Source organism: Gigantopelta aegis, chromosome 4, assembly GCF_016097555.1.
Source record: "Gigantopelta aegis isolate Gae_Host chromosome 4, Gae_host_genome, whole genome shotgun sequence".
Classification (NCBI taxonomy): Eukaryota; Metazoa; Mollusca; class Gastropoda; order Neomphalida; family Peltospiridae; genus Gigantopelta; species Gigantopelta aegis.
In genome coordinates, this window is record NC_054702.1 from 12217221 (window position 1) to 12229846 (window position 12626).

The following is a 12626-nucleotide window of genomic DNA, read 5'->3' on the forward strand; positions in this document are numbered from 1 at the left end:
CCCTCACCCTTAAAGGGACATACCCTATTTTCAACCCGTGAAAATTAACACTAAGTTTAGTTAATCTACAAACCTGTAACACATTTAGATAAAGTTACAATAGAGTTAAACATGAGTCTGTGACTTTGAAATGGTGAAATACCCTCTAAAAATAGACTAAAAGTCGACTCCAAAAGTGTTACTTCTCAGACGCACGTGCGTTTTTAAAAATATGAGAAATGCATTTTGTGATGTTAAAAACATCAGGATGACCAATAACACTTCGAATGTACGGAACTGATAATCTAAACAATAAAATCTAAGTAAAGTATGATTTAAGTTATCAAAAAGAGTTATAATAGTGCATTAGTGTTTAAAAACTAGGGTATGTCTCTTTAAAGTGAATCAGAAAACATTGGAGGTCAAGCTGCTCATTTCTGAGATAATGGGTAGTGTCTATGACTACCCTAGTTCCGCATAAAATTCGAGTGCTGTTTTTTACAGGTACCCCATACATGTTTCAAGCGCAAGGCTACTTGACACAGTGGTACTAGATGAAATAAAGTTGCATACATTTTTTACCCAGATGAAACTATTTTTTTTTATGCTTATGTCACACCAAAGTAGTTCTCAAAATGTCCTACCCCGTCCTAAAAAAAATCGTAAAACGGGCTGTGGTGGGGGTAAAACGTGTAACTTTGGCCAAATAATGTCTCAAATACAATGCTAATTCGTTCATAAACAGTCCTCAATACGTCCATCTCGTCTTTATCCAGGCCGCAGTCCGTTGGTATCAATTTCAGATCGGGTACAATTGCCTGTTCACCTCATTGCGGACAACGTTTCCAGGCAGTCCAAGCCCGTCCGTAGTCAGTTTAAATCCGTTCTGAACTAGTTCTACCTCGTTCCCAATACGTCAAAACCCGTTCTAACTAGTTCTTAACTCAACCACCTCGTTCCCAGACAGTTCACCTCATTCTCACCACGTCCTCATCTCGTCCCTAGTGCATGCGGAACGTAATTGCAATTGCGTCCTGGCCCTACTGCTATAAATACCCAGCGCGTTGTTGCCAGTCCTTATTCACGTTTGCCGCTTCAAGCTGTACACATCAACACATCAAGTCAACGACAGTTCCGACCATCTTCGATCATCATGCCTCCAAAGAGGAGTGGATCCAGAAAGACAGGGACAGTGAGCTGAAGAGGGACCAACAGCGAACATCTACAGCTACACCTACAGATATAGATCCAGTTGAACCAAGTGGGTCCTCATCTGGTTGGCAGCCACCTCCTCACATGTGGCCATCCACTGTCCAGAACCCAGTGAGTGTGTGGGGGTCCACGGAGCCTGCCTGGATGCAACAGCATCAGCAGCATCCACAGCAGTTCTTCCAGCCACATCAAAGATCCTTCTCGAGGCAGCAGGGACAACAGTACAAGCAGCAGGACACACCTCCATTCAGCATCTCACATACAGTTAACCCCCATGGTCTCCACACCTCTCCAAGTCCAGGGTGTGGACACCAGCTTCCCCTCTGGGCTGAGCTCGTTTCTGGAGGAAGGGCAACAGCAGGGTCAGCAGCAGTAGGCTGAACAGGAGGAGCCCCAGTAGTCTCAGGATAAAGACAGTGAAGAGCAGCAGTGATTGTGACTGATATACTTTTTGTATTGTGCAAATGATGATGGTGCATATGATGACATGCGTTATGATTGTCTGATATTTCTTTTTGTAAATACATTTTCATTTAAATGTTATAAGGTGTTACAATAAATATATAAAACAATGTTATTAAATTCTTTGTTGCATGTTTTATTCTTTTGAAGTACAAGGTTATAAACAATCGTCAAATACATTCGTGGTCATAGCCCATATAATTAACTTCCCATTTCCCTATGTTATATTTAATGTCAATAAAACAAAATGTGTCCCTCTCTAGAACAGGTGAAAATTATCATTTTCTACTTTAATAAATGTTAAATAAACTTTATTTCCCTTAAATATAAAATAAAAAATGCCGATTTTCCTGGCCCATTTTATTTCAAATTTTATGAACTTTATTGACTCTCTAAATGACCATTTTCGTGGCGAATTCACTTTATTAAATGTGAATCATCATGGATACAATGCCTTGTTTATTTTAAGAAATGTGATTGAAACAGAATAAACTTTTATTACATAAACATAAGCATGTGCATGTTTAAATCATTTTAACAGTAAAAAGTTTTATTTACAATAAACATCATCTTTTTACTACATCTCATGTACATGTTGAAACAGTTTTATTAAATAAACATCATCATAAGAAAAACTTTTATTACATCTCATGTACATGTTGAAATTATGTTAACATAACAGTTTTATTCAATAAATATAAGAATGTTAAAAAGTCATTAGCTAAAATTGAACATCAAACAGTGTCCTTCAATCATCCTTTAATGCCATGGCACTCATAGTTCAATCATTCTGTCCTGCCATGGCATACGTCCTGCTGGGCTGTTGAAATAAGCTCTTAAATAGTCCCTTTGTCTCTTGGCTAAAACTGTGTCTCTGTTTCCTCCCTGTGGGACGTCCAAGTCTAGCAGGTCTGGGCATCAGACTGGCTTCCAAAACCACCAACATCTATCCACATGAATTTGTAATCAGCATCTACCACAGCCATTAGGAAGACTGAAAAGAAGCCTTTGTAGTTGTGGTACATGGTTCCAGTCTTGAGAGGCTTTCTGATAGCAACATGTTTCCCATCCAGGGCTCCACAGGCATGTGGGACATTCCAGCGCATCAGGAACTCCTCAGCAACGTCTTCCCAAGTGCCTCTGTCAGTAGGGCATGTGATGACTTCATTCTTGAGCTCCATCACCAAGGCATCACAGACTTCTTTCACCAACAAGCAAATTGTGTTTCTGGCTACCCGGAATTCATATTGCAGGGTGGCATAGGAATCTCCTGTTGCCAGATGGTACCCCATACATGTTTCAAGCGCAAGGCTACTTGACACAGTGGTACTAGATGAAATAAAATTGCATACATTTTTTACCCAGATGAAACTATTTTTTTTTATTCTTATGTCACACCAAAGTAGTTCTCAAAATGTCCTACCCCGTCCTAAAAAAAATCGTAAAACGGGCTGTGGTGGGGGTAAAACGTGTAACTTTGGCCAAATAATGTCTCAAATACAATGCTAATTCGTTCATAAACAGTCCTCAATACGTCCATCTCGTCTTTATCCAGGCCGCAGTCCGTTGGTATCAATTTCAGATCGGGTACAATTGCCTGTTCACCTCATTGCGGACAACGTTTCCAGGCAGTCCAAGCCCGTCCGTAGTCAGTGAGCTGAAGAGGGACCAACAGCGAACATCTACAGCTACACCTACAGATATAGATCCAGTTGAACCAAGTGGGTCCTCATCTGGTTGGCAGCCACCTCCTCACATGTGGCCATCCACTGTCCAGAACCCAGTGAGTGTGTGGGGGTCCACGGAGCCTGCCTGGATGCAACAGCATCAGCAGCATCCACAGCAGTTCTTCCAGCCACATCAAAGATCCTTCTCGAGGCAGCAGGGACAACAGTACAAGCAGCAGGACACACCTCCATTCAGCATCTCACATACAGTTAACCCCCATGGCCTCCACACCTCTCCAAGTCCAGGGTGTGGACACCAGCTTCCCCTCTGGGCTGAGCTCGTTTCTGGAGGAAGGGCAACAGCAGGGTCAGCAGCAGTAGGCTGAACAGGAGGAGCCCCAGTAGTCTCAGGATAAAGACAGTGAAGAGCAGCAGTGATTGTGACTGATATACTTTTTGTATTGTACAAATGATGATGGTGCATATGATGACATGCGTTATGATTGTCTGATATTTCTTTTTGTAAATACATTTTCATTTAAATGTTATAAGGTGTTACAATAAATATATAAAACAATGTTATTAAATTCTTTGTTGCATGTTTTATTCTTTTGAAGTACAAGGTTATAAACAATCGTCAAATACATTCGTGGTCATAGCCCATATAATTAACTTCCCATTTCCCTATGTTATATTTAATGTCAATAAAACAAAATGTGTCCCTCTCTAGAACAGGTGAAAATTATCATTTTCTACTTTAATAAATGTTAAATAAACTTTATTTCCCTTAAATATAAAATAAAAAATGCCGATTTTCCTGGCCCATTTTATTTCAAATTTTATGAACTTTATTGACTCTCTAAATGACCATTTTCGTGGCGAATTCACTTTATTAAATGTGAATCATCATGGATACAATGCCTTGTTTATTTTAAGAAATGTGATTGAAACAGAATAAACTTTTATTACATAAACATAAGCATGTGCATGTTTAAATCATTTTAACAGTAAAAAGTTTTATTTACAATAAACATCATCTTTTTACTACATCTCATGTACATGTTGAAACAGTTTTATTAAATAAACATCATCATAAGAAAAACTTTTATTACATCTCATGTACATGTTGAAATTATGTTAACATAACAGTTTTATTCAATAAATATAAGAATGTTAAAAAGTCATTAGCTAAAATTGAACATCAAACAGTGTCCTTCAATCATCCTTTAATGCCATGGCACTCATAGTTCAATCATTCTGTCCTGCCATGGCATACGTCCTGCTGGGCTGTTGAAATAAGCTCTTAAATAGTCCCTTTGTCTCTTGGCTAAAACTGTGTCTCTGTTTCCTCCCTGTGGGACGTCCAAGTCTAGCAGGTCTGGGCATCAGACTGGCTTCCAAAACCACCAACATCTATCCACATGAATTTGTAATCAGCATCTATCACAGCCATTAGGAAGACTGAAAAGAAGCCTTTGTAGTTGTGGTACATGGTTCCAGTCTTGAGAGGCTTTCTGATAGCAACATGTTTCCCATCCAGGGCTCCACAGGCATGTGGGACATTCCAGCGCATCAGGAACTCCTCAGCAACGTCTTCCCAAGTGCCTCTGTCAGTAGGGCATGTGATGACTTCATTCTTGAGCTCCATCACCAAGGCATCACAGACTTCTTTCACCAACAAGCAAATTGTGTTTCTGGCTACCCGGAATTCATATTGCAGGGTGGCATAGGAATCTCCTGTTGCCAGATGACGCAGTGTGATGGCAAGCTTCATCCCTGGTTCCAGAGCCTTTCTGTAGTTGGTTCTTCTTTTTCTATGAAGGGGGTGATGCATTCAAGAAGTTCGTCAAACATGGGTGGGGTGATTCTCAAGAAGTTGTAGAAGGACTCTTGATCATCCAGGCGGAGCTCCTTCATCAGCTGATGATAATGACCCATGGCTATTCTCCTCTCAGGTTTCAGCCACTTCCTCACCCAACAGGTTCTTGGTCTTCTCCTTCTTCTTTCTTGCTCTACCATCTCATTGTACTCTTGCTCTGCTTTCAACAAAAATTGCATGAAACCAACATTCAACATGTTAAGGGCTGCAAAGTTATCCATGGTTCTGGGCAAAAAACTTGAAAATCTTCACGTCAGGAACAGATGTGCACTGCCAGAAATCTCGAGCCCAAATGATGAACCAGTGAGGAAACGGCCATATTTATACCCTACCTTGTCCTATCATACTGCAGACGGGGTGGACGTAGTAAGAACTGCGTGAGAACTACACAAACGTACTCAAAACGAGTAGAACTTAATGAGAACCTACTGCAAACTTTTAGAACCATGCAGAAGCGTGTTGCCAACTCCTTCAGAACATTTTTATTTTGTTTTGAATGTATTTGCACGGAATAACGACTGGCTAAGGACGTAATGCGGTCGAGTTGGGTCTGTCTGTGAACGGGATGAACGAGCTAAAAATGGACCCAGTCGGTGTGCACACGTACTGCAATTGATGCCCGACTGCACCACGTCACTAGTAGGATCGAAGTGCGGCAATTCCGTTTGTAGTAAGTCCATCTCGTTTTAAGTACGTTGTCACTCCGTCTAATTGCAGAACGGGATGGCCGCCAGAAACGTTTGAGCAGGCTCGAAGTTCTGGAGCATCCTTCCGTCCTAGCCCATCCATGAAGTTCGTAAAAAGACCGTAAAAAGTTGCTACTACGTCCACTCCGTTCGCACACAGTTTGAGCCCGTTCGGCAACATTTTCAAGAATGTAGTGAGAACTAGTTTGGTGTGATGGGGGCATTACATCCAAAACACTCACATTTATCACCAATCACAGGACTTGCGGTGTTCACTTCTCTATCAAAAGTTTGGTGCACCTCGAACTTTGACCCATCCGGAAGTAATTTAGTTTAGTACTACATGTACCTATAATGGGAATGATACTGGTCCTTGAATTGCTTTTAGTTTCTGACTTGGGCGTGAGTATATCAAAGAAACATTGCCCACATCAAATTGATAGTGTTATCCTTTGTTAGATTACTAATCTCACTGGTGATGATAACATGTTATCTTTATTATTCTTACAGGTTTGAAGTGTATGAATTTTGAACAAACTTCATTTTTATTGTGATATGGGGGTAGGGAGGGAGACCTTATTTTCGAAAACAAACTTTAAGAATGGTTGCCTTCAACATATTTTACCAAGAACAAAGTATTAAAAATAAATGAATATAATTATAATCTTTAAATAATATTAGAAATGCATAAATTGAATGGCACTCAAAAATCTCAGTACCATATTTGACCGGAAATTAGCCAATGTCTTTGAATAAGCCTCCACCCCCCCCCCCCTCCCCCTCCGTATTGATAGCATTTAAGAAATTAGGCCCTCATTCATAAATAAGCCCACCCCCAACTTCGTCACCTTATAAATAACACAAAATTGCAAGTTTGCTCAAAGTTCATTTAAAAGGTCATACCTCCTGCAGATAATTAAACACAAATGTAACACAATATTTTACCACCAGTGAGATTTAGCAGTCAAACAATAACAGTGTGTAACATTGTTTTCAATTTCATGCCTGCAGTATTTCTTTGAAGTACACAAGCCCAAGTCTGAACTAAAACCAATGTCTATTTTTACCACCACACTGGGTCCGCAGTTAATGCTAATTAAGCAAATACCGTATTCTGATTGGCTAAGAACAATGACCTAGATTGACAATTCTTTGTAGTGTTAGCTGGCCTCAGATTACAGTTATCTTCCCATTTGGTTGTCCAAAATCCGGAAGTTTGACCGCGCAAGTAGTCTGCTGTTTGACTGTGATTATTTCATGGCAGACAGCTATGAAGTGGTAACTGTTTGACTGAATTGACAGGGGATAGCATGTAGTTTGTAAACATGTGTAACTTGTTGACATTGAAGACTTGTTTGTGGTAATTCCGGCCCATGCAAAAGTAGTGCTTTTTGTGTAAAATGGGTGTACTCCGGCCTGGTTTAGAGGGTGTGTCTGTTTAAACCAATATGCTGGGGAGAAAGAGCTGGACAACAGGGGTTGTCCTTTTCAGGGTATGTGTCCCCCATGCAGGCAAAGGTACATACAAAACTTCACGGGCCTTCTGATATTAATAAAAAATAGAAACATATAGCGAAATTAATTGTGGTCTGAGGTCAGCTGGCTGCCTGTGTCAGAAACGTGTGTGCATAGCTATTGAGTGTGTTGTTAATTGCTGTTGTTTTAAGTCTTCTCAGCATTAAATTTTGGATGTAAATAAACAGCACTGGTAAGTAATTGTATCATAGAAGGTGTGTTTCTGATAATTAGATACTAGTGAAAAAAATCAATTTACTTGATAAACAATTATTATTTATTAATAACAAATGAAACACTAATTAATAATAGATTAGATGTGCTACTGAACGTTTTTTTTGTTTTCTTCCTAGTTAATTTAATTAGGCTGAAAAAAATAATTATTTGTTTCCTATTACATGCTGGAAAAATATAGGGTAGGTAGGTAGGAAAAACATTTTATTTTGGAAAATAATTTTATTTATGAATATTAAATAAAGGTATTGACAACCGGTATCCAAAATAACCTCTGCATGTATAGAAATGCATTATGCAAACCAACAATACCATTCATCACAGTGTTTTCCCTAGAAATGAAGTAAGGCATGGTAAAGTGACGTTTTGGGGGCATATTTTATGTGCAGTTTTAAATATAAGGTTTTTTTTTTCTCCATTATACAATTTTCAAAAGGACAAAAACCGTATGGCCATTTTATTTTCTATATCTATTTCATAACTTAATTTAAAAAAGGAAATATGTAGTACTATCCACATAGGTGTGTTTAAAGGCTTCTTTTTACATGGGCAACTTATAAATTTATAAAAGGCAAGGCATTTTGATTTTGAGGGCAACCTATCTGTGGGAGCGTACATACAAAAGACCCCTTGCTGTTTAATAATAGGCAGAAGGTTTACTCTCATACTAACACTTAACTTGGTTGAACCTTAATTGGATAGAAACCAGTAAATAAGTTATAACAATTTCTTTTAATGAAAACTGAAAAGAAGGGTTCTATATTTATCTGTCCAATAATAACATTTAAAATTTTTTTTATGAATATTATCTTTCTTAGTGTATCTTAGAAATGGTAGACTTACCAATTTTATAATTTGCAATGTTAGTTTTATTCTGTATGCATCAAGTATTAAAGTACACACTTGATCTGAAGCAATCAATTGGTCCAATGAATAGAAATGCAGTACAAATGCTCAGGATGCTCAAATTATTATTAATCGGAACACCTCGCTACGCTAGATGTAGAGTAAATTGGAAAAGATTGCATATATTCGTGAAAACAATTTTCCGACTCTTTGCCCGATATCTCACAAAAGTGACCGAACTTCAATTTGAAGGGAAGTAACTCTATCAATCAATTGTTAGAAGAAAACATTTCATGGCTAACGGGTCGCCAATAAAATATACGTCCGCAAATCGGAAAACACAGTAGGGTTATCCCCTAAATGACACCAAATTAGTGCTTGTGATAGTTTTGGAATGTTTTCGTGGAAATCGTTGTTATATTAAAAAAACATTTTTGGATATATACAAAAAAAGTTTTAAGGTCGGCAGGTTCAAATTAGGGTCGGTCGGGTAACCGGAAACAAACAATATTTTATGATACGCCTTATTAGTATTTATTTTAATTATTATTATTAAAAAAAATTTCAACAAAACTCGCCCCTTGTCTGGGAATAAGCCCACCCCATGCTAAGCTCACAATGAGTTATTTTGGCCTCCTGGGCTTATTTCTGGTCAAATAGGTAATAACTATAATAATAACAATTTCACAGTCCCATCAATGGTAAGACCTAGGTGAAAAATCCTAGATAAATACCGTTTATCATTTTACTATTCAATACATAATTTTTGCCATCATGTCTGATCACAAAAACATAATTTTACTGATTCAGGAATGTTTATTTTTATTTTTGCAGTGCTTTGACATAATTTTTGAGCCTCTGTTTGAAGAGCTGTCAGGATGTCTTCAGAAAGCAAAACCTGATGGGATTGCTGACCATGTTTTGTCTGTGGCTGTTTTCATGCTGCTGGTAGTGAGAGACAATGATATTAAGATTCACAAATGTGGAGAACTGATAAGAAGATTTTACACAGCATTCTTGGTTAAGGCAGACACAGTGAAAAGAAACTGTCCAAACTATGATCTTATGAAAAGAAATTTTCCAGCAAGGGAACAGTAAGTGAAAATGCTATTACATGTATTTTCTTTTTAAATCTTGGTATACAAATTATGATATATTGGCTTAAACAGTAATTAATGTTGCACACTAACTTTGACAGGCTGCCAAAATAAAATGTGTCGGACTATTTATAACAAAATAAACATAGAGTTTTGAATTACGGCCAAAAGGTTTAAAGTCCGACTAAGCCCTTATCTGGAGGCAGAGTTTAGTGAAGGGGTTATTCTGTGGTGAGTCGATGGGCTGGTTGCTGTAGAAGTTCGGCAGGTAGTCTTCGATGTGAAGATGAATGCTGTTAATCAATCCTGCGTAGTCTTCTGTAGGATGATCTTGAAGATTCGATGGATGATGGTGTTATCCTTCATTCAGGATTGCCTGTTGACACTGCCCATCTCTACTGTACGTCAGGTAGTATTGGAAGACTTTTCTGTTGGTGAAACAGTATCTGCCCCGGCCAGATGGTAACGGATACCACTATTTAGATGTAATCGGGCTTGTGCTTCTCCGACGAGCATCCTCATATGCAGTGTCTACATGAGTGCTTCAACTTGGGATATGCAATAGTCCACTTCTGCAGGGCTCGAAACTCACACAAAAATATGGTGGCCCAAAAATGAATAATGGATGTTGGCAAATTATGGTAAGAGAACCACGAGCATGATTTTAATGTGGGATAAAAATATTAATAGTGGCTCATATGTTATAGCTCTAAAGAAGATCGCCCACATAATATTATTTGGGCAACTAACGCCATTATTTTTTTTTTTTTTAATTCGCCCAAACAAGACATTGGTCGCATTTGGCAACCTGGCCTCAGACTGTTTCGAGCCCTGCTTCTGGAATGCTGATTTCACTTGGACTCCCCAACAATGAGAGTGGAGTGGGATCATCAACTGTGATGACGATGTCTTCTTTCTGTCTCGTGGGGGGGGGGGGGGGGAGTTGGTTCTGCCCTAACCACCGAAATCTTCTTTGGTGGGGCCTCCGGAGCAGAAGGTACTGCCCCCGACGGTTGTGCGGTCAGCTTTGGTACCCCCCCTCTCTAGCTGTCCCTGCTGAAGTCTGTATCTTCTTGGGGTCAGATTTCGAAGGGACCGTCCCCAGCGGCTTTTGTCGCCCCTTGTCTGCCCTTGGCGATCGCTTCTTCCATAGTTTCCAGTGCTTGCAAGTTGGTAGGCTGTCCCCCTAAACAAGGGTGACAGTAGCCACATTCCCATCGTAACTGACGCGAAACGTAGACAATAAGCCGAAGCTGACTAGCATAAGCCCCAGGTTGGAGGTGGGGATTCACTGAACAAGGTACAATAGCGACCTTCATTCAGTAACCAAATTGTGAGTGCATTTAAAAACAAAATTAATTAAATTTATTGGCAAGACTAATTGGGGAGCAGATCAAATGGTTATATAGATCTCTTGTGAGATCAAAACTTGATTATGGATGCATTGTATATGGGTCAGCACATAAGTCTTACTTGCACATGCTAGATCCTATACACATTCAGGAACTTCGGCTTTGTCTTGGTGCTTTCAGATCATTTCCTGTGGAGAGCTTGTATGTTGATGCATATGAATGTAGTTTGGGTGCTAGATGTGCAAAGTTTTTCTACATTTTTGACTGCTTCTTAAGTTACACAAGACAGGTGTCTACTTAGTACAAATGATTTGCGTAACCCTGACCAATATAGAATACTACTCTGGTTTTTGTTTTATTTCATTTTCATACGCCCATCTATGATCTACAATCTACATCCCTCTGTTAACTTTTTCTTGTCCGGACTATATCTTGCATACAGATGCATACAAGACCATCAAACCTCACATGTAGGAACAACTTGGGATGGCGGTGTGTTGCATTCTATTACTAGGTCACTATGACCTACTTTTCACGGTTTACTGCACATAACAGTAAATCCTTGTCCAGACCATATCTTGCATACAGATGCATACAGGACCATCAAACCTCACATGTAGGAACAACTTGGGATGGCGGTGTGTTGCATTCTATTACTAGGTCACTGTGACCTACTTTTCACGGTTTACTGCACATAACAGTAAATCCTTGTCCAGACCATATCTTGCATACAGATGCATACAGGACCATCAAACCTCACATGTAGGAACAACTTGGGATGGTGGTTTGTAATACACAATTACAAGGTCACTGTGATACAAATAAATGAAATAATTTGTCTATATTCTGAACATAATAGGAAAATCTTGTTATTTAAATGAAATAGTTTGTCTGTATTCTGAACATAATAGGAAAATCTTGTTAAACCTTTGAAGAAAATGCTAAACAAAATTTCCCTTTCTAATAAAGAACAATAACTTCATTTATCAGACAGCACCTTTTCCAATGGATACAGTATCATCAGTAGTTGGTCCAAACCAGAATGTTCATCCATCTTATTGCAAAAATTTCACATAATTAGAATTGAATAATACCCGTAACATATTCATTAATATCTACGATTTTTCATCAAAACTCCTAATGGGCATATCATGTACCTCACCGGTACTCTTGTTTACAAGAGTTATGGCCCTTGAACTTAGGCAATACAAAAATATGTATTCTGGATGTTTTTCATCAAAACTCCTAATGGGCATATCATGTACCTCACCGGTACTCTTGTTTACAAGAGTTATGGCCCTTGAACTTAGGCAATACAAAAATATGTGTTCTGGATGTTTTTTTCACAATGCCTGAAGATATTGAGCTTAAATTTTGTGTATAACATTTATATACTGTTACAGATCAAGTTTGACTTTCATGGCAATTTACCTATTTTTTTAGTTATGGCCCTTGAATTTAGGAGATACAAAAATTTGTTGGGCCTGGTAGGGGACATGTTTTGCTTTAGCAGTACTCTGAGAATGCTTGTTTAAAAATTATCTGTGAGTATGAATAAAATGCAAAGTTATAGCAATACAGTAAAGTTGTTTATATCATTTATATATGTTACAGGCAATGTCTAAAATTAGGTAATTTGTAAAATGCCTGAAATTTTCAGGCAATTATAAATTGCCTGATTCACTCAGTCAATTTAC

The 12626-nt window shown here is 38.6% G+C and overlaps 3 protein-coding genes across 3 annotated transcripts in view; 1 reads left to right on the forward strand and 2 right to left on the reverse strand.

The window, feature by feature from the left end:
* Positions 1-2555: 2555 nt before the first annotated feature.
* On the reverse strand, positions 2556-2945 carry LOC121369679. The gene has a single exon (XM_041494729.1). It carries the CDS (start codon positions 2943-2945, stop codon positions 2556-2558), a length of 390 nt encoding a protein of 129 aa, XP_041350663.1.
* Positions 2946-4689: 1744 nt separating this feature from the next.
* LOC121369680 lies at positions 4690-5094 on the reverse strand. Its single transcript, XM_041494730.1, has one exon. It carries the CDS (start codon positions 5092-5094, stop codon positions 4690-4692), a length of 405 nt encoding a protein of 134 aa, XP_041350664.1.
* Positions 5095-5418: 324 nt separating this feature from the next.
* The window catches only part of LOC121369681, a 9801-nt gene continuing 2593 nt past the window's right edge, over positions 5419-12626 (forward strand). Inside the window, exons 1-2 of the mRNA XM_041494731.1 lie at positions 5419-5502; positions 9315-9574. Coding sequence (XP_041350665.1) covers positions 5419-5502; positions 9315-9574 — 344 coding nt within the window. The remainder of the gene's footprint in view (positions 5503-9314; positions 9575-12626) is intronic.